The following is a 21,452-nucleotide window of genomic DNA, read 5'->3' on the forward strand; positions in this document are numbered from 1 at the left end:
TTATTAAAATAAATCAAACTAGTAATGGATTACAAGGGGGAAACATCAACTTTACCCATACTCAAAACTTATATACAAAGAAGAAAAACAACTATACTTATCTAGTGACTAGATGCGTAACTTCCCTAATCTACAATTATCCAATAATAACAAATATCTGATATTGTTAGGCAACTCACTCAATGCTTGAAAATCACTTGACATTTGATTCGTACTAGCTAATTAAGCTAGCTAGTCGTCAATAACTGCATTGACTTCTCTATAAACATGAATAATAGTAGCCTCTTAATAAGATATAAGGTCTCTAATAACAGCCATAATGTTACAGAAGTACCATGACACCTGTGCTTGACCACCGACCCTAATTTGCCAAAAGCTTGGAATTTAGAAGTTTGTATCTTCATAAGCCCCCTAGTACTGCAGATTTTGAGATCCTTAATCAAAGCCAAACACTCTCCCAAATTATTACTCACTACACCAAAGTGTTTATAGAACGCCATCATAAAGCACCCATTCTCATCTCTAATAACACCACCACCACCTCAGGTGTTGGTGTTATCCCTCACATGAGGATGAGGATGAAGGAGAAATAGGTATTGTTCATGTGAAGAGGTCTAAGCGCGCACACTCTTAGATTGGTCATGACCAAGGCGTGCCCGCGCCCTTGTAGTGAAAAAAAAGATAGTTTTTTTTAATCTCTCATGAAACATGTCTACTGGAGTTTTGGGATGAAAAAATAAGAGAGCGTGAGCTCAGATTGGCCTTTGCCAAGAGCGCCCGTGCTCATGTCTTAACATCTCAGGTTCTGACTTTTCTACTGTAAATACGAAATTTCACAAACGCACCAAAATTTCAGATTACTATAAAAATAGAAGTTAGGTTTTGGAAAACCAAGGCTTGAATAGAAACCCAATTTTGAGAGCAATCAAAATTGAGAGAAAATCCTTGTAAAGAGAAAAGCTTGTAAGGAGAGAGGAGTGATCTAGTAAGGTAGAGAGACTTGAGAGGAGTGATTGTAATCTTCCTTCCCATACTTATAAAAGAATTAACTCTTGTGAAAGTAGGCATCATTGGCTGAACCACGATACATCTTTGTGTTGTGGTATATTTTACTTGTTTTATATTTCTATTGCATGTTAGTGATAGTTATATCCATAGTTTAGGATTGTGGTTGTTGGTTGTAGTGAAATATTAGATTTTTTTTATTGGAGTAGTAGATTGTCTAAGTGCAAGCTATCTTAGTGGGGATCGATTAGTATTGTTTTCCTAAACAAGTGGTATCAGAGCCAGATTGGATTAAGCCCAATAAGGCTGTTATCCAAATCTTGCCCAGAAGGTGTTTGATAAAATTCCTGAGAGGAGATTTGAGTTGAAATAGGTTGTAGAGATTGACCATTCTATAAACACTCGCATGACTAGTCTGAATAGAGGTAACTACAATATTTAGAAAAAGCCAAGATGGAAGACTTGCTCTATTATAAGGACTTGTCACAACCCATTGAGAATGGAGGAGTAAAACCAGATGCAATAGCGGCGGCTGAGTGGATCAAGCTTGATAGAAAAGCAATTAGGTACATTTGACAGTAGATTGACGATCAGTGTTTTCCACCATGTATTCCAAGAGACTACCACTTTTGGCTTGTGGAAGAAACTCGAAGACCTCTATGAGCGGAAGTTGGTCGGAAACAAGGTATTACTCATTAAGAAGTTTGCTAACATGAGGTACAAAGAAGGTTTCTTAATGTCTGAGCATCTTAATGAAGTATAAAATACCATCAATCAGTTGTATTTGATGAAGATTGATATGGGTGACGAAGTTGAGGCTTTGTTCCTATTAAACTCTCTACCCGACAATTGGGAGACATTAGCAGTTTCTCTTGGCAGAGCCGCTAAGGATGGAATCATTTCCATGGAGATGGCTACCGGGGTATTATTGAATGAGGAGATAAGAAGGGGTTCACAAAGCAGCTCTTCTCACTCAGAAATCCTTGTCACAAAGAAGCGGGGGAGAGATAAGAGTAGAAAATCATCTCATTCTAGAAGTGATGACAGAAGCAAATCTAGGGGTGAAGCTAGAACTCCTAAGATAGAGAGAAAATGTTACTATTGTGACACCAAGGGTCACTTCAAGTATGAGTGTAGAACACTGAAGAGGGATGAGAAGAATAACTATGTACATGAAGACATGGTAAAAAAGAACGAAAATACAGGCCGAGATACTACCGCACTAGTAGACGATGGTCTAATGGGAATTGTGTCAGATTGTGGTGAGTGCTATGTTAGTACCTCATGTTAGGATACAGAGTGGGTGATAGATACAGGAGCATCCCATCACGTCACACCGCACATGAGTTTTTTCACTACCTACAACTGTGGTGAATTTGGTGAAGTGAAGATGGGTAACATTGGCATCTCTAAGATTGGAGGCATTAGGGATGTTCATGTAGAAACCAATGTCAGCTACACCTTGACACTCAAGGATGTAAGACATGTCTTTGACATTCGACTAAGCCTAATTTCTACTGGGAAGTTAGATGATGATGGCTTTCTAAACTCGTTTGGTAATGGGGTATGGAACTGAGCAAAGTTTCCATTGTAGTAGCTAGAGAAAAGAAAACTTGTTTGCTTTATAAGACACATGCTAGTTTGTGTAAAGTAGAGTTAAATGTGGTACAAGAAGAAGCTTCCTCCGAACTATGGCATAAGAGACTGTGTCATATGAGAGAAAAATGCATAGAAGTTCTTGCCAAGCAAAATGCCTTGCCAAACATAAAACGTATGCATTTAAATAGATGCACTCATTGTTTGGTTGGAAAGCAACATAGGGTGTATTTCCAAAGATTCCCTTCTCACATAAAGGAGAATGTCCTTAAGCTAGTACATACAGATTTATGTGGTCCTATGAAAGTAGTCCCACGAGGGAGCTTTGTACTTCTTGATTTTCATTTATGATGCGTCAAGAAAGATATGGGCATATAGTCTGAAGACCAAGGATGAAGTCCTTGGCGTGTTCAATACTTTCCATAGCATGGTGGAAAGAGAGATAGGGAAGTCTTTGAAGTGTATTTGCTCAGATAATGGGGTGAGTATATTGGGCCGTTTGAAGAGTATTGCAAGAGTCATGGGATTCGTCATGAGTAGATTGTTCCCAAGACACCGCAACACAATGGTATAGCTGAGAGGATGAACCGGACCATTGTAGAGAGGATGAGATGCATGTTGTCTCTCTCTAAGTTACCTAGAAGTTACTGGGTAGAAGCAATGCACACAGCCGTACATGTGAGCAACCTATCGCCTTCGAAGCCTCTGAATAGTGATTATTTAGAGAGAGTATGGTCAGGCAGAGATGTTGATTATAGATACTTGAGGGTATTTAGGTGCAAGACATTTGTTCATATTCCTAAGGATGAGAGATCTAAGCTTGATGATAAATCTAAGCAGTGTATTTTTCTGGGTTATGGGGATGAGAAGTTTGGCTACAAACTTTATGATCCAATCAACAAGAAGGTAATCCGAAGTCAAGATGTTGTGTTCTTGAAAGACCAAACCATAGCAGACTTTGAGAATGGTGAGAATCTAGATGCTTTCATTGATGATCTTGTTGACTTAGAACCAAAAGTTCCTACTGTGGAATGTGTAGAAGGCATTGAGAATACAGAGAACCATAGGTTTGAAGCTTCATGATGATGATTCTATTGCTCATGATGGGATAGAACCTATTGATATAGAAGATGCAGATAAAGTGCATGATCGAACCACCACCTGAGCAAGCAGAAGTGCATCCTCCTGAGCCACAAAAAGATGGGGTAAGGAGATTAGAGAGAAAGAGACAAACTTCAACCAGGTATCCACCACATATGTATGTTTTACTAATTACTAATGGTGGAGAACCTATGTACTATCAAGAGGGTTTTAAAGGTATAGACAAAGAGAAGTGGTTGAGGGTCATGCTTGATGAGATGGATTTTTTACATAAGAATCACACTTATGACTTAGTTGAGAAACTGAAAGGAATAAAAGTTATCAAGAATAAGTGGATCTTCAAAGTCAAGCATGAGGAGAATATTCCACATCTAAGACACAAAGCTCGCCTTGTTATGAAGGGATTCAGTCAAAGGAAAGGTGTTGACTTTGATGAAATTTTCTCTCCTATAGTTAAGATGACTTCTATCAGGGTGGTATTGGGTCTGGCCGCAAGGATGAACCTAGAGGTTGAGCAACTAGATGTCAAGACGTACAATTTTCTTCATAGAGACCTTGAAAAAGATGTCTACATGGACCAGCCAGATGGGTTTGAAGTCAAAGGTAAGGAACACCTTGTATACAAGCTGAAGAAGAGTTTGTATGGGTTGAAGCAAGCACCAAGATAGTGATACATAAAGTTTGAGTCCTTTATGGTGAAACATGGATACAAGAAGTCTGCTTCCGATCATTGTGTGTTTGTTCAAAAATTCCCATATGGGGATTTCATATTGCTCTTGTTATATGTGGATGATATGTTGATAGTTAGCCAGAACATCAACAAAATATCCAAGTTGAAGAAAGAATTGAGTAAGTCCTTTAAGATGAAGGATTTGGGTCAAGCATAGCAGATACTTGGTATGCGGATCACTCGTGACAGAAAGAGTGAGAAGTTCTGGTTTTACCAAGAAAGCTACATTGAGAAGGTGTTGAAGAGATTTAACATGGATCAAGCGAAACCAGTCAGTTGTTCGCTTGGTGGCCAGTTTTGCATGACCAAAGATATGTGTCCAAAGGGTGAGCATGAGCAGAGTCAAATGGAAAAGATTTCTTATGCATCCACATTGGGCAACTTGATATATATCATAGTGTGTACAAGACCGAATATTGCTTTCACCGTTGGTGTTGTAAGTCGATTTCTGTCAAATCTGGGTAAGGAGCATTAGGAAGGTGTTAAGTGGATATTGAGATATCTCAAGGGCACTTCTAAGGCGTGTTTGTGTTTTAGTGGGAGTAAGACCTTGCTTGAAGGCTACACAGATGCGGACATAGCAGGTGATGTTGACTCGATGAAGTCCACTTCCGGTTATCTGTTTACTTTTGCAGGGGGAGCAGTTTCTTGGCAATCCAAGTTGCAAAATGTGTTGCCCTCTCCAATACAGAAGCCGAGTATATTGCAGCCACTGAGTGTTGCAAAGAGATCCTATGGATGAAGAGGTTCTTCGATGAACTAGGGCTAAAGCTGAAACAGTTTGTAGTTCTATATGACAGTCAGAGCGCCATCCATTTGAGCAAGAATCTGAGTTTTCATTCTAGATCCAAGCATATATATGTGCATTATCATTGGATTAGAGAAGTTCTCGAAGACAAGCATTTGTGTATTGAGGAGATCCATATCGACAAGAATGGGTCGGATATGATGACCAAAGTCTTACCAAAAGGTAAGTTTGATGTCTATTGTGCTACCACCAGAATGGTAGCACACTCCTCTTGTTGATTTGGGAATGCATGGAGGTGCCCCCCTTACTGTTCGAGAGAAAGAGATTGTTGGTGTTATCCCTTATATGAGGATGAAGGAGAGAAACAGGTACTGTTCGTGTGAAGAGATCTGAGCGCGCACGCGCTCAAATTGGTCGTGACCAAGGCATGCCCGTACCCTTGTCATGAAAAAGAAGATAGTTTTTTTTCAGCCTCTCACGAAACATGTCTACTAAAGTTTTGGGATGGAAAAATAAGAGGCGCCAAGACATTTCAGATTGCCTTGCCAAGAGCTACCGACTCATGCCTTAACATCTCAGGTTCTGATTTTTCTACAGTAAATGCAAAATTTCGCAGACGTGCCAAAATTTCAGATTACTGTAAAAACAAAAATTAGGTTTTGGAAAACTAGTCTTGAATAGAAACTCAATTTTGAGAGCAATCAAAATTGAGAGAAAACCCTTGCAAAGAGAAAAGCTTGTACGGAGAGAGAGGAGTGATCTAGTAAGGTGGAGAGACTTGAGAGGAGTGATTGTAATCTTCCTTTCCATACTTATAAAAGGATTAGCTCTTGTGAAAGTAGGCATTATTGGCCGAACCACGGTACATTTTTGTGTTGTGGTATGTTTTACTTGTTTTATATTTCTATTGCCTGTTAGTGATAGTTATATTTATAGTTTAGGATTGTGGTTGTTGGTTGTAGTGAAAGATTAGATTTTTTATTGGAGTAGTAGATTGTCTAAGTGCAAACTATCTTAATGAGAATTGATTGGTATCGTTTTCCCCAACATCTGAGTCCATCAATATTCAGTTTTACAAAGCCAGGTAAAAGCTTATACCATTTCACCAACAAGGCTCTCTTGTGTCTCACTGTCGCACTATAAATACCAATCTATATAACAAAATAGGGTGGTGTCGGACCAACCACACCTCCCCCTAACCTTTGGATTAATTTTATGATATGGAGGATCTAAAAGATGATGGGGTGTGTGCAACTTTGTTAAGTCACTCCATAACCATTTGGTCAACAAAGGCTATATGGGCTGGGCTTTTAACATTGGGCCCTTTACACTTTGTGAATGGACACTATAACTATTTGGGATGGGCCTTTTATGTTAGGCCCTTTTACACTTTTGGGCTTTTAAGTTGGTGGACTTTGGATGGGTTTTGCTAAGTTTTAATTGTATTCGGGGGATCATTTTCCAATGGGGGTGTAAAATGCCCGTTGAGGGGTGGATCTTGGGCTCCCGGAGGGAGGTGCCATTCGGCGGATTTTACGCCGCTGCGGGCAAATACTAGTATTGTTTAAAGATATAGTCTCAACAAAAGATGGTTTGGATTTAATCCTAACATAAGGATTCATAACCCTTAAAACCCACCAAATGGTGAATCTCTGGCCCATTGACACCCCAAACCAGGTAATCCATGGCCCAATGACACCACAAACCAGGTAATCCATGTACTCTGTATTCAAGTATTCAACTTCAATATGAAGAGTGGCATTATATTTCAAACAAATCTCTCCTACTAATATGCTCCTCGATCAACACTATTACAAATTTTTTTCTTTTGCATTTTTAGTTAGTATTGAAGAGTATACTAAGTTTTAACTGAATTCCTCATAGTAAATCATATATAATTTTGTGAAGGAATTCAACAAATGGATTTTGCACATGTTGTTCGGCCCCAGCCTACCACCAATGCTGCTTGTTTACCGACATATTCAGGACTTCAACAACCATTATTTTTGTTTGTTGATCACTACATTCATATGTCTGAGAACTAGCGGCTGTTCATCAATAATACCTACCGCCGTTCCGTGCATGTACCACTAAACATGGAAAGAACAACTGTTTCATGGACTTAGCATAACAATCGTGCCAATGTGCCATCACCAGTTTTACCAGGCCAGTTCATACACAACATGCTGCTACATACACAATATATAGTTGGTGGATTCTAACTGATATTAAAGAATAACCACTCATATATATAATTGAAAGAAACAGATATTGTGTAAGGTAGATTCCTACGTGAATTAGTATGATTGGAATGGAAAAATAATCGAAAAAGAAAAAACAGGTTCATCAGTCAAGTGGATTACCTTCATAGTAATATATACTTTTAATAATTTATTTTTCTTGCCAGCTCTAATTAAGGTCAATCTTGACGTGGCCTTAGGATTTTAGTTGGAAGCATCCTCTTTCAGCTTTTAGAATTGACGCAATTTTCAATTTAACACTTGATGCATGGGAATTCTTTTAAGCATCTTTTTACAAACATCTTTTGTTTTTGTTTGATATGCTTTTGGATTTGGAAGCGTACTTAAAAGTTAAATTTGAATACTATCAATATATGCTTATTTATGGTTATATATATATAAAGTTGGTGGAGAAAAAATTAAATGAAAAATAAATTAAGACAACCCATGAGAAATTGAGAATGAAGATGCATGCCATAGCTCTGAGCTCAAGTAGTGCTCAACAACGCAACCACTAGGGTCTAGGGGTGTGCATAAAACTGACATAACCGACCAAACCGAACAAATCTGTTTCGGATCGGTTATGTTTATCTGTCGGATTAGTTCGGTTAAGAATATATGAAATCCGATAGGATTGGTTTAGTCCCAAACCCACTCGCTATATATAATATATTAGAATATACATATTTAATTTAATTTAATTTTAGAATATGTGAAAACCCGATCGGTTTAGGTTAGTTAATATTGGTTAAACCATAACACACTCAGTTCGGTTTTGGTATCAATTAGATTGGAATTCAGGTCGGTTAGTATAATATAGTCAGTTTGGTTGGTATAACATACAAAACTGATAGGATCGGTTCGTCGATTTAGTCTCAAACCCGACCCATGCACACCCCTAGTAATTACTATTCTAATGCATGTCTGTTACAATATTTACATACTATATTCTCAAATGATCAAATACGTACCGTACCTTTGGACATCTCCAACACTGCTTACAAAACACAAATACATTTTTGCCATCAAGATCATCTTATTAATGTTGCAACGTGCCGACGTAGCAAAAACGATATTAATTAAAAGTTCAGTAGAACATCAAAGACGATAATTGAAAATAATTTTAATTGATAACGGAGAATTCATTACAATATTCGTCTTATAAGCTCTTTATATAGAGAACTCCTTCAAATAATCTTAAAAACTTCTAAAACACTTAAAACTATATATTCATAGTAATTTTCTGAAACTATTATAACACATAAATTAGACTTTTAGACACTTCTAAAAATGCTTAAATAATAACAATGAGATTTAATTACTATAATCATATATATAGACTCTATGTTCTACGTCATGTTGTATGTCATTTGTCAAAAAATCAAGAGTTGTCAGAACTAATTTCTGGTCATATATATGGTTCTCTCAAATTATACAAATAGAGAAAATCTACTATGCGCAGGAGAGAGATCGCGAGTGGTGTAGTCAATCGAGGCCACTCATTACTCATTACAGCAAAAACTATGTGTATATTACATTATGAAATACTGTGCAAGGGCCCAGATTCATGCTTACCAGTGCAGCAGGTGTATTCTAGAACTGCTAATACAAATATATATATATATATATATATATATATATATATATACTTTCAATAATTGCTTGAAGACTAAGCTAGCCAAGTATTTTTATAAGATTTTGAACTCTTGATTAGGCTTTAACTTTATTACTTTTGGCCTTCCTTAATACGGCTAAACATAAAATAAGAAAATGATTTGCAAATCAATATAAGGTGTAATTATTGAGTATATATATATATATATATACTCAATATAAGGTGTAAATGCAAATCATTTTCTTATTTTATGTTTAGCCGTATTAAGGAAGGCCAAAAGTAATAAAGTTAAAGCCTAATCAAGAGTTCAAAATCTTATAAAAATACTTGGCTAGCTTAGTCTTCAAGCAATTATTGAAAGTGATTTGGTTCACATTTGAGCTTTTGGACCTAAACTTTATTTTTTCGATAAACAAGACCTAAGCTTTATAGTTTCTGCTTATAATAATCGGGTAATCTTTACCAAAAAAAAACAACAATCAGGTAATTAGATCTAAGTTGCTTGGCTAAAAAAAGTGAAAAAAAACCCATGAATTTAACAAAGTTAGGTTAATTGATGCTATGAGATACGGTGGTTTTGGTGGGAGAGGCTGGTGTGGACCTAATTTTTATTTTATTATTTTTTTTTTTATCTATATAAAAAAAAATTGTAAATTGAATAACAAGTACTTTTTTGACAAGTTAATAGGCAGTCACGTAGGCACGTTAAATGTGATCATGTGACCAATACTAGTCGCAGCCTCACAGGCATTTGTACAGTAAAAACATTATTCTACCGAAGTGCTGATTATATCTCAGCAACTTTAAAAATCGACCCTTGTCTGCAGCCCTGCAATAGTGAAAAAACAATTTTTTTTATGTATCTATAATCTCTCAGTCATTTCTCAAGTATGTTTTGCCCCTATTAAAAATGTTAAACTCCATCCAGCTAATTGGTTCATAAATAAATAAATATCTAGATGAGAATAGAAATGTAATTATAGCTTATGAAACTTTTATAGCTTTGAAACTTTTATAGAATTTGATACCTAAAATTTCTTCTCCTGAGCATATTTCAAATTTTAGAACTATCAGTCTATGTAATTTTGTTTATTAAATTATTTCAAAACTACTAGCCAATAGTCTTAAGTGTCAATAAATTTGTTTCACCTTTTCAAAGAGCTTTTGTAAAAAAAAGGAACATAGAGGATAATATAGGATTAGCGAGTGAATTGTTTCATAATATGAAAAATATGTATAAGAAAAATATAGCCAAAACTTATGATAGAATAGAGTGGTCTTTTCTTAACAATATTTTTGAAAACCTGGGCTTTAGTGAAAGATGGAGATCTCTTATAAATCAATGTTTATCTTCTGTCTCTTTCAAAATGTTACTAAATGGATCTCCTTTGGATAAATTCTTTCTCCAGAGAGGACTGAGACAAGGAGATCCATTATCTCCTTATTTGTTTATTATTATCTCCAAGGCTTTATCTAGAATGATAAATAAAGTTGAAAATGAATATTAGATACATGGTATTAAGATTAGAAGATATGCTCCGCCTATTGCCCATTTATTATATGTCGATGATTTAATTCTTTTTACTAAAGCTTCTCTTAATGAAGCTGATACTCTTAAAAATATTTTGCATGAGTATTGTAAGGCCTCTAGCCAACAGATAAATTTTGACAAATCAAGTACGTTCTTTAGTAAAAATGTACATGTCAAACATAAAAAGATTATGAGAAGGTTCTGAAAGATGAGAGAGTTTACAAATAAGGAGAAATATCTTGGTGTGCCTATTTTACTTACGGATAAAAAAAAAACTGATTTTGATTACCAATTGATGTAGATAATGTACATAAAAATATAAAAGGATGGAGAGCCGCCAGACTCTTATCTCAAGCTGGAAGAACGATTCTCATACAAGTTGTTACCCAAACAACTCCTCTTTATGCCATGACTTCCTACTCCCTGCCTGCATCTGTATGTGATAATATGAATAAAGTGTGTAGAGAATTCTGGTGGCATAGATATAATGAATCAAAGAGTATCTACACTATTGAGTGGGATAAACTTTGTAAGCCTAAGTCTCTAGGGGGACTAGGTTTCAGAAAGTTCTCAGATATAAATAAGGTTCTCTTGGCTAAACAAAAGACAAACTTTAAAAGACAAAAGCTCTATATGGTACCAAACTTTCAATACTGCTTATGGTAGGAGAGGTATGGGAAAAGAACAAAATCTACCCTATAATGTTTCTTATTTTTGGAGAGGGATAAATAAGAGTTTTGATCTTGTGAACAAAGGGTCTATATGGACAATAGGAGATGGAGCTCATACTTCAGTCTTCTCTGATTCTTGGCTGATGTTTTATGATAAAACTATTCTACTACAGGACTTACACCCACCTGTGGGGCCCAAAAATATTGGAAAGTCAAACATCTGATGAAGGCAGATGGAACTGGGTGGAATGACCAGTTAATAGACGAAGATTTTGACCCAATACTGGCTGTGCTTATTAAAGGGACACATATCAGACCCCAAGAAAGAGGGGATAATGAGTTAACTTAGAGGCCTGACACTAAGGGTAAATTATCTGTCAAATCTGCCCACAATATGCTAAAAGCTAAGGAATGGGAAGTTAATTTGTGACTTAACTTTCCAACCTAAAACTATTAGAAGAATTTGGAGAGCAAATGTAACAGTTAGAGAACAAGTGTTCTTGTGGAAGATGTATATGAATGTTTTGCCTACTAGAGAGAAAATACAGAAAAGGATAAAGAATACAGATACCATGTGTGGCTTTTGTTTTAGAAAGGAAGAAAACCAGGAACATATTTTCTTTAAGTGTGACTGGGCTAAAGTTTTGTGGTTTGCTTCACCACTAGGGTTAAGAACATAGGTTTATAATGGATGGAGTTCAAAGAGATGGGTGGATGAAATCATGGAATGGTGTGAAAACAAAGACATTGATATAGCAAATTTGGGGGGTGTATGCTTGCACCTTGTTACAAGCTATGTGGGACAACAGAAACTTAGAAAAGTTTGACAAAGGGGCTTTGGACAGAGATGCAATCCTGACAGGCACTAAAATCAAATGGGAGACTCTTAACCCTAGTTTTAATTCTGTAAATAGAATTAGCAATAACCACACTAACATACAAGCTTTACCACTTCTACAAGTGGTAATAATACTAGTTTGGCTATTGGTAGGTGTCAACCAGCTCACTCAGTTGATTATGTAAATATCAAGTTTGATGCGACTTTCAATAAGAGAATTCTGTCAGGTGCTGCTGCTGCCATGACATGGAATGAGGAGGGATATCTAGTAGCTGTTGTAGTAAGGAGATTTCAGACAAAGTCAGCTGAAGAGAGTGAACTTCTAGCAGCTGAGGTAGCAGGGCAGCTCGCAAAACATCTAGGAGGGGGAAATTTTGTGTTTGAAGGTGATAACATCAATGTCATCAACAGCTTGAAGGCCCAAGAGTCCAGTTTGGCTTGGCTGTTACAAAACATAGCTAAAGCTATTATTAGAATTTCTAGTAAATTTAATTATTTATGTTTCAGTTGGTTAAGAAGATGTTTTAATGGAGAGGCCCATGATCTTGCAAAATGGGCGTTTAGCTCATCTCATATGGGTACTCTTCCAAAATGTTGTTTGGACTCTAAGTGTATTACTATATTATTATAATATATATATATATGTCAAGTATTTAGCGAAAAAAAAGGAAAAGAAATGTAATTATAAAATATTCTATCTTAAAATTCAGTCAACAATAGCGGCTACACAATTGCAAACATGCGTAGTTGCACGTGCCTTTTGCTGGTGCTATTAAGAACCAATGTTATACCCCCCCTAACTTTGCTTAAAAAAAAATTTATAGTGGTAACTGTTCATAATTTATACCCCCAAAAAAGTTAAAAAAAAAAAAAAGAAAAGAAGTAGTAGTAGTGTGAATTAGTGCTATCGGGGGCGTTCGCATCTAGCCATCTAGGTGTTAGGCAGTGCCCAACCAACTCACCTAGGCCCAAATTGTTTAAAATATTGGTGGACCGATTAGGCGGGCTAATCAGCCTCTAGGATCCAGTAAAGTTTTTTTTTTTTTTTTTTTTTTTTTTAATGATTAAATGTTGAAAATTAAAGACCCGTGTAGGCTTCAGATTTGAATGAGTTTAAAAGTCTAAAGTCCAATATAAATTATATGTCACTATAAAAAAATATTATGTTTTTATATGAAGTCGATCTTCTTCAACTATTACGCATTTTTGTAATAAGTATATTTATTTGTATTTATTTTTTGAGTTATGGTAAATGATTTTCTTAATTTATTGTAGTATAGGTGTGTATTACTATATATATATATATTAGGAAATATATTAGGAAAAAAAAAAAAAGCCCTAGACTTTAACGGCTAGAATTAAAATGAAGCACAAATGATCTCCCAATCTCCGACTACGACTACAGCCTAGCGTTTTTTAGAACATTGTTAATAACCAAGATAGCAACCTGCGTAAACATGAGATCCAGCTGCTGCTTGTGTTCATTTGCTGCTTGTGTTTACTAATTGGAGTTGAAGCTCATGGAATCTAGGTGTATCCAATGCATGTGTTGTCTCCAAAATTAGTATTACAAATCAATGTTAATGAGAGATATATTATTCTCAAATTATCGAAAAAAAAAGATTGGATCACAACACACTAGTATTTTTCTTCCCTTCAAAGTTGACCCAATATGGTGTTCTTGGATGAATCTTATTCGAAGATTTTGAAATGGCACTGCCACTCATTGTGTTTTCAAATTATGACGCAAACACCTTCAATTGTACGTTTTAGCTTTTTTAGCAGTGTATATATATAGACCTTTCTTCTAATTAGGGGAGTGATAAGCATATAATCACATAGGAAAATAAGGATTTAGTTCAAGAAAATGGACGGATGCACTTTGGATTTGCATATACATGATACATGTCATCCTGACCCTAATTAGCACATTTAAACCTATTTACAATTCTAAGATTGCAAATGTGCAGCATATCTATACTGATATACAAGTCCGCTGTCGGCTAATATTTACTCAACAAATTCTCTCAAATGTGTTTGCGGGCAGGTGTGGAAACTCAAATTGATTTCTTTTGCTACATGGCCAAGAAAAATGACATGTCGTAAATTTTGTTGATCCTTACTTCGAAAATGACTTCTTGTCTCGAAGGGTAGATGATTGGGACCCTTTCCCTCTTCTTCACCTTGTTTAGACTTTAAAGAAAGATAAGTTTGCCTCGACATATACACCGACTAGTGACGTACGATATAATTTGACAGGAAATAGATTTACACGATGACAATTTCGTACATTAGCGCACCAGTAATCAGTCCAAACCATTGTACCAAAGTGTCGCATAAATTCACTATATAAATCGTCTATTTTTATTGATCAGCATCATGACACTACCATGGAATCTAATTTTTCTTTGTTATTCAAGCTATCTCGGTTAATATTGGGCTAGGGCGAAAGTGTCTGAATTTCACACTCAGTGATTATATAGTCAAACTGTCAAAGATTAGTCCAAAAAAATGTTCTGACCTACCAGCTTTCACTATCTTCCCTTTGAAGTTTCAATACAACACAGAATATAATGGTAACGTCTAACGTGGATCAGCAGAATCTATCCAATAGAAACAGGAGTCTAAAATCATAATGGCCTAAAAAGTTGAAAAAAAGGAGAATACAAATACTACAAAAGCAGCTAAAATAAAGCAATAAAATAAAGCAAGAAGAAGAGTAACTGCCAAAGAATAATATTAAACCCCCCCAAACAAAAACCACCCCTGTCCTTGATCAGTTCATCAACCCTTCTACTTCAACCTTCAAAATTCAATCAGTCTTCAGTCTTCAGCCGCCTTTAGTGGCGGCAAAACGTTTTTCACCGCCCCATTTATTTACTTGTCAATATAAAGTAAGAAAGAATATAGAAATGGGTAGAATGAAATTTGTATATTTGAGGCAAGATTGCTTAAAATGGCATAAAAATATTTTCTTTTAGTTTGGTCTATGGCATGTAAAGAGAATAGGTTATTATTATTATTATTATTATTAACTCAAGGTTTACTACTATTATCTTCTTGTCAAACAAAGCAATGGAGATTTCACACTTTGTCTACTGGCTTCTTCTTTTCTACTTCGTTGCCTCTCCTAATGGTATGCTTCTTTCTTTTTACAAGCTTTTAGTTGTTTCAATGATCCTTTACTAGTTTTCATATTTATACTTGTGGTGTGTCTATGAAATTGATTGTTAGTTTCTTTCTTTTGAATGACAGATCTTTTTTTGAGTGAATTAATTGGTTTCTTTTCGTTAGACCTTTGATGATGAAAACTTAGTGCCGATTTAAATTATTGTATATCGACTTAATAGAGTTACTTTGGTCTTGAACAAATTCTGATGTGATTCCTATGTTTTTCTTCGGACGGTTGATCGACTTGTAGGGTCCGTTTGTTAACTTATCTAGGTAATTCTACTGTTAAATGGATAACACATCTTGTTTTACGACATACACTAGGTTAATGTTTTATGCTTTAAGTCCTGCACTGGAAATTTTCAAGTTCATGTTTTATCTAGCACGCGTCTTCTAACCTGCTCTTTCTTTTTGTTGAGTCTGTTTGATAGTGTATTGTAGGAGACTTGATTTATTATCTTACGTATCTTGATGCTATTGTTAAAGTTGTGAATCTATTACGCTTGTATTGTCCTAGATCACCATCTAGCGATAGCAAAGTCCCCTGCTGTTGTGAAATATTATTTCTAACTTTAACCGGCAAGAACAAGCTGCTTTGATGTTAATTTCTAAGTATTATTTCTAACTATAGCGACGTACCCTGCTGTACAAAAAATTGGGGGAATTTTATGGATATTACACTCTCATTCTTAAATATTATGAGTTTGTTTTAAATTGGGCAATATAATAATTTTCTTTTCTTTCAAGAAAAATTCAAAACATCTACATTAAATCTCCTTTTGTGAATGCTGATTAGATAAGCTGTTTTACACAATATATTGCAGGCCTTGTGACAGTTCATGCATTCACGGGGTCCTATGGAATAAATTATGGCAGGATTGCGAACAATATCCCTTCACCTGAAAGCGTTGTAACACTATTGAAAAAAGCAATGATAAAGAATGTTAGGATCTATGATGCTGATCGTAGTGTCCTTGAGGCGTTTAGAGGGTCTGGGCTTGAACTAGTAGTTAATGTCCCTAACGAGTTCCTGAAAGACATGAGTGCCAATGAGGACCGTGCCACGAGCTGGGTCAAAGATAATGTTCAGCCGTATCTTCCCGAGACACCTATTCGTGGAATTACTGTGGGCAATGAGGTGTTGGGAGGTGGTGATCAGGAACTTGAAGAGGCATTACTCGGTGCAGTCAAGAACATTTACAAAGCTGTTGACAAGCTTGGTTTAACTCATCTAATTCAGATCTCTACTGCGCATTCACAGGCTGTCTTTTCTAACTCCTACCCACCATCTTCATGCATTTTTAGGGAAAATATTGTTCAGTATATGAAGCCACTCTTACAGTTCTTCTCACAAATTGGTTCTCCTTTCTTCATCAATATCTACCCGTTCCTGGCTTACATGAGTGATCCGGAACATATCAATCTTAATTATGCTCTATTTGAGCCAAATCCCGGGGTTCATGATCCGAAGACTAAACTCCACTATGATAATATGTTCGACGCTCAGGTTGATGCATCTTATGCTGCTTTACAAGACGCTGGATTTAAACATATGGAAGTCATAGTTTCTGAGACGGGTTGGGCTTCTCATGGGGATGAAAATGAAGCAGTCGCCACCCCTCAGCATGCAAGGACTTACAATTTTAATCTACGTAAACGTCTCGCTCTAAAGAAAGGTACCCCTTTCAGGCCACATATTATGGTGAGGGCGTATGTTTTTGCCTTATTTAATGAAAATTTGAAGCCTGGGGCAACCTCTGAAAGGAATTTTGGGCTGTTCAAACCTGATGGAAGCATCTCTTATGACATTGGTTTTCCTGGTATCAAATCTTCATCAGCACCTCCGGCATTTCCCCATTTAAAGGCAGGTGTCTCCTCTCCACTATTTTTTTTTTATGTCAATTTTAATAAATTTAGGAGTCTTCACGTTTTGGGTACGGAGTCTGTTCGTGTCATGATATATTATTTACTCAGGTCTCAGGGTCATATGTTTTGGTTGGGAGTATACATGTCGATAGTAGGCTATCGTTTTGTTGTCCGTTTGTGTTTGTAGCTAATTAATATATATTAGGCCGCCTCTGTGCTTTTTCAGTAGGATTACTCTTACTTGATACCCTTCTACAAGATACTTTGCTTATTAATCAAAGAAATAAAATAAAATAAAATAAGGAGTCCACAGGATGGATTTAGTATCAAGAGGTATTGAAAAAGATTACACCATAGTTTTTTGTTTAACAGTTAGCACCCACTTGTCTGTGTGTGTGCAATTGTAGAACTTGTTATGATTGTCCTTCTATGATTTATATTCCAAAAGTCGCCCGTACTTTGATAAAGCAAATAGATATAGGTAGTAACAAGTTGCCAGAATAAAGCTAATTGAATACTTCCTGTCAAGCTAGACAAGTGCTAATTATACATGCCTGTCTTGGAGACGCAATGTAGAGAATTTATACCCATCTTAAAAGCATCTCCATGGGTGTAAATCAGTCTAAAGTAGATGTTTGAAAAATTCTAATTAACGTTTTATTTACACCGGCTTTTCGTGTCTTTATGTAATATGTATATCTATTCTTTTTGCATTCATTTCCGACTTCACTATTTGATTGTGATTTTTTTCAACATACAGAATATGCAAGCTCAGGGTTGCTGTTTCTCGTACTTCATGGGGTTGGCTGCTTGTTTCACGGCGGTGCTCCTAATTTTGACACAATGATTTAATTATTAAAGATTTAAAGGTGCAAAGCTCGTTTCTTTATTTGATTTAAAGTATTACTAAATATGAAAATTACTCAACCTGTTTGGTTATGTGATGTTGTAATATTTGCATTCACCATTCACTTCTTGCTGATATTGAGCGTATAGTTACTTTTCAATCTTCGACGTATACCTTCTTGATCATTTTCAAAATCTCTCTTGGGATTAGTTTTAGATAATATGAGTGGTCCCTGCTGGTTAGTCATTTAATTTTGTCTTTTTGGACTTCAAAACTAAATGTGGTGTTTCATGGCCCTCCAAACGTTTGGAAAAGGTAATTAGAAAATTTGGATTTACAAAGTAGACCTAATGGATTTGCAGCAGAACTGTAATACCCTTAAATGCTTGTTTGTTTTTTGAAATTTGGAAATTTTGTGGGAGTTTGAATACTTGAGAAATGGGTTCCTGAGATTAAATTTAGTCTGGTAAACATTTGAGGGTTTTATTTATTTTTTAAAATAATGTAAACTTTGAGAGTTGTAGTTAGTTTCGAAATGAGCTGTTTGGTAAATCTACAAAAAGATCGACTTATTGTTGATACCATCCAATGCTTTGTTACTTATCCTGTGTTACCTATCTTCTCTGGTTATTCAGATGAAGATTGAATTGGATGTTTAACTGATATCAAAGTTGAGTGATTACGTTCTTTGGGAAGGGGGGAGAGGTTGAAGTCCTCTCCCTCTTCTACTACTTTTGCTTGTAGATACCCATTTTCTGTTTTTCAGTAAATGCACCTTCTGGCCAGTCTTTGAGATCTGGTTCGATTTGAACTGAACTTCCTACATTCAAAGTTTCTATTGCAAAAGAAATGCCACCGATGAATCGTACTAGATGCCAATCCAAACGCTTCCATGTCTTATTGTGTACTAACTGACTCAGTTATTGTGTTTTATCTTTCGGTAAAGCCTATGCAGTTGTGCTAGACATAATTGGACGGAGTTTACAGTTTCCATGTGGTGATCATATTCTTGTAGGAATTTTCCCATGTCAACATATACACAAAGCAAAGTTTTCACCAAGCTTTGCACATCACTGCTCTCTACAATCTCAAATGTCAATGGTGGGAACAGTGGACGAAGATCTAGGTCTGTAACATCATCGGTGACATTCATATATTTTGCCACAGTGCCACACTATACCATAGCTCAAAAGAAACTTATGTTCTCCCTTTTAATATACAGACTATTTATTCTTGACTCTTGATAGCCTGGTACTTTCTCTCGGGTTAAAATATAATTAAAAGAGTTTATTACTGAACTGGAATTAACGTGGTTCTCACTTCTCAATGTCAGTACTTGTGGTATATACTAAGTTTTGCTGTTAACTTGTTAAGATCTCTTGAGCCATGATTTGAAGTAATTTTATCGGTAAAATATTGGGAAGTTGGCCTGATTAGTTGCGTGCAAAATAGTGCAGGCTGGCAAGTTATGCAAGATTTAATTCAGCATAATTAATTGCTGGGAAAGGTTTAGGTATATTGATAAAGATTTGACAAGGATTGCTAGCGTCCTGCCTCTTTTAGGGGTGGACCATCTAACCCGCGTACAGACAAAAGAAATGACTTGTACACCTCTTTATTAAGGGTGTATTTGTTAAATTTTAGCTCTTGAAAAGTAAAGAAAATAAAATGGGTAGTACACTATGGAATGGAATGGAAATGAAATAATTCTAAATGGTATGTGTTTGGTAAACTAGAAAAATGAAACTAAAAACTAGGGAAAGGAATAATCATGTTTGTTTGCAAAAGCTATGTAAAGGAATAATTATATTGTTGGGTGTGCTAGTAGTAAGTCTCTAACTATCTATTTCTTTTCCTTTCCACAAAATTTTTTGGGGTGAGCTAAGGATACAAAACTTTTTCCATTTCCATGATATTATTTCCCTATGGAAAGACTCATTTCATTTTCATGGGTAAACAAATACTTTAAAAACTATGGAAAATGTGGACTATTTTTATTTTCCTTTCCTTTCCACAGTGTTTCCATCATAACAACACACTCTAAGTTGCGCCTCAAATCATTTAGAGTACAATGGATCACTGAGTTAATTCAATCATCTTCTCCAAAGTTTAAACATAAATTCAAACACACAAAACACCCACGACGTGGATTGACCCCCTCCAACACTGGTATAAACCAAATCGTCATAATCTTAAATTTTATATTTTTACACGTAGTCTGTGCAGTTTAAGCGTTAATCGGTAGCAAATCGTTCCAATAGTTTATAGCGATTAATCAAAATTAATTGGCAATTAATTTAAATTTAAATTTAATTTATTTACCATAGTATTTGTTTATGACTTAATTTCTCTCTTTTTTTATAAAATATAAAACCCAAAGAGATGAGTCTGAATCACACATTTGGTGTGACAAAATTTGCATAGTGTTCCATTTCAATTTGATTGACCACTTGATTGAATAGAAGATACAACAAATAATTTTTTGATATATATAATAAATTTCTACACACAAATAATGGAAAATAAAATAAAATTAAATAGTCATCTTAAAAGATTACTAGGCATGGACAAGTATCAAGCGGAAATGACTAAACAATATTATTGGTAAGTCCCCATATTAATTATTTCCACTAGATTTTTGGACCCGTTCAACGAACGGAGACCGTTTTTATATAATTTTTTTCCATTTTATTATTATATATCAAAAGTCTTACTTCCAAAAAAACTTAGAAAGTAAATTAATTGATCAAAGTTTCTTATTATGTATCAAAAATCTTACTTTCAAACTATATTGAAGCTTAGAAAGTAAATTAATTGATCAAAGTTTCCATCGCCAATAATTTGTTAGACTAAAATGTTGTTTTTTTTTGTATCAATAGACAATGTAGATCATTTATGTAACTTAATATACACTTTACTAAGCATTGAACGGGTGCCGATTTACTTAATTTATGTAAGGGAAGAAAAAAAATAGTAAATATTTTGTTTTGTAAAAAATGTGAAGTGAACAAGTTCCACTATGAAATCATTTCAACAGTTAAATTTTGAGTTTAATGACTTTTCCAATTTGAATGTGTACGTGAGAGAAAGGAATAGATATAGATATGTGAAATTTCCTGTGCAAAGACTCATATAAACAGATTAACACATACAACACATTTATAATTGGGGCCGGTTCCTGGGACTCAAATTTTTTTGACTCAAGTTTTACTCAATTTCCTTACCATCAAATTGAGTTCATCCAATGATTTAGATTAGAGATGAAAAAACATTATTGTTTTTCTGTAGGATGACATCATATAGGACCCAGTTTTATTTCTTTAGCTTCTGTTTCATCTTCATCACTTCTATTATTCTGTGAAGAGTAAAAACCAGTAATCTCTTTCTTCTCCACTTCACTTCACACTGCTTATATCAGATTACTTAAATTCCTCTTACATTTTCATTTTTGTTCATGTGCCGATGTGCATCACCTAGTACTCAAGATTCATAC

The 21,452-nt window shown here is 35.3% G+C and overlaps 1 protein-coding gene across 7 annotated transcripts in view; it reads left to right on the forward strand.

Annotated features, from left to right (window-relative positions):
• The first annotated feature begins 14,670 nt into the window (after positions 1-14,670).
• The window catches only part of LOC147507758 (glucan endo-1,3-beta-glucosidase 14-like), a 54,174-nt gene continuing 47,392 nt past the window's right edge, over positions 14,671-21,452 (forward strand). The window contains exons 1-4 of one of the 7 annotated variants that reach the window (XR_015217781.1): positions 14,785-15,211; positions 16,071-17,110; positions 17,873-17,981; positions 18,975-19,013. Coding sequence is in view for 6 of the 7 variants with exons in the window: in XM_086600444.1 (XP_086456570.1) it covers positions 15,151-15,211; positions 16,071-17,110; positions 17,873-17,959 (1,188 nt within the window). In the remaining variant the exon portion in view is untranslated. Of the gene's footprint in view, positions 15,212-16,070; positions 17,111-17,872; positions 18,120-18,594; positions 18,614-18,905; positions 19,281-21,452 lie in introns of those variants that run through there. The other 6 variants (XM_086600449.1, XM_086600446.1, XM_086600445.1 and 3 more) reach the window with 6 other exon arrangements.

The sequence above is a fragment of the Coptis chinensis genome, chromosome 3 (assembly GCF_015680905.1).
Source record: "Coptis chinensis isolate HL-2020 chromosome 3, ASM1568090v1, whole genome shotgun sequence".
Taxonomy (NCBI): Eukaryota; Viridiplantae; Streptophyta; class Magnoliopsida; order Ranunculales; family Ranunculaceae; genus Coptis; species Coptis chinensis.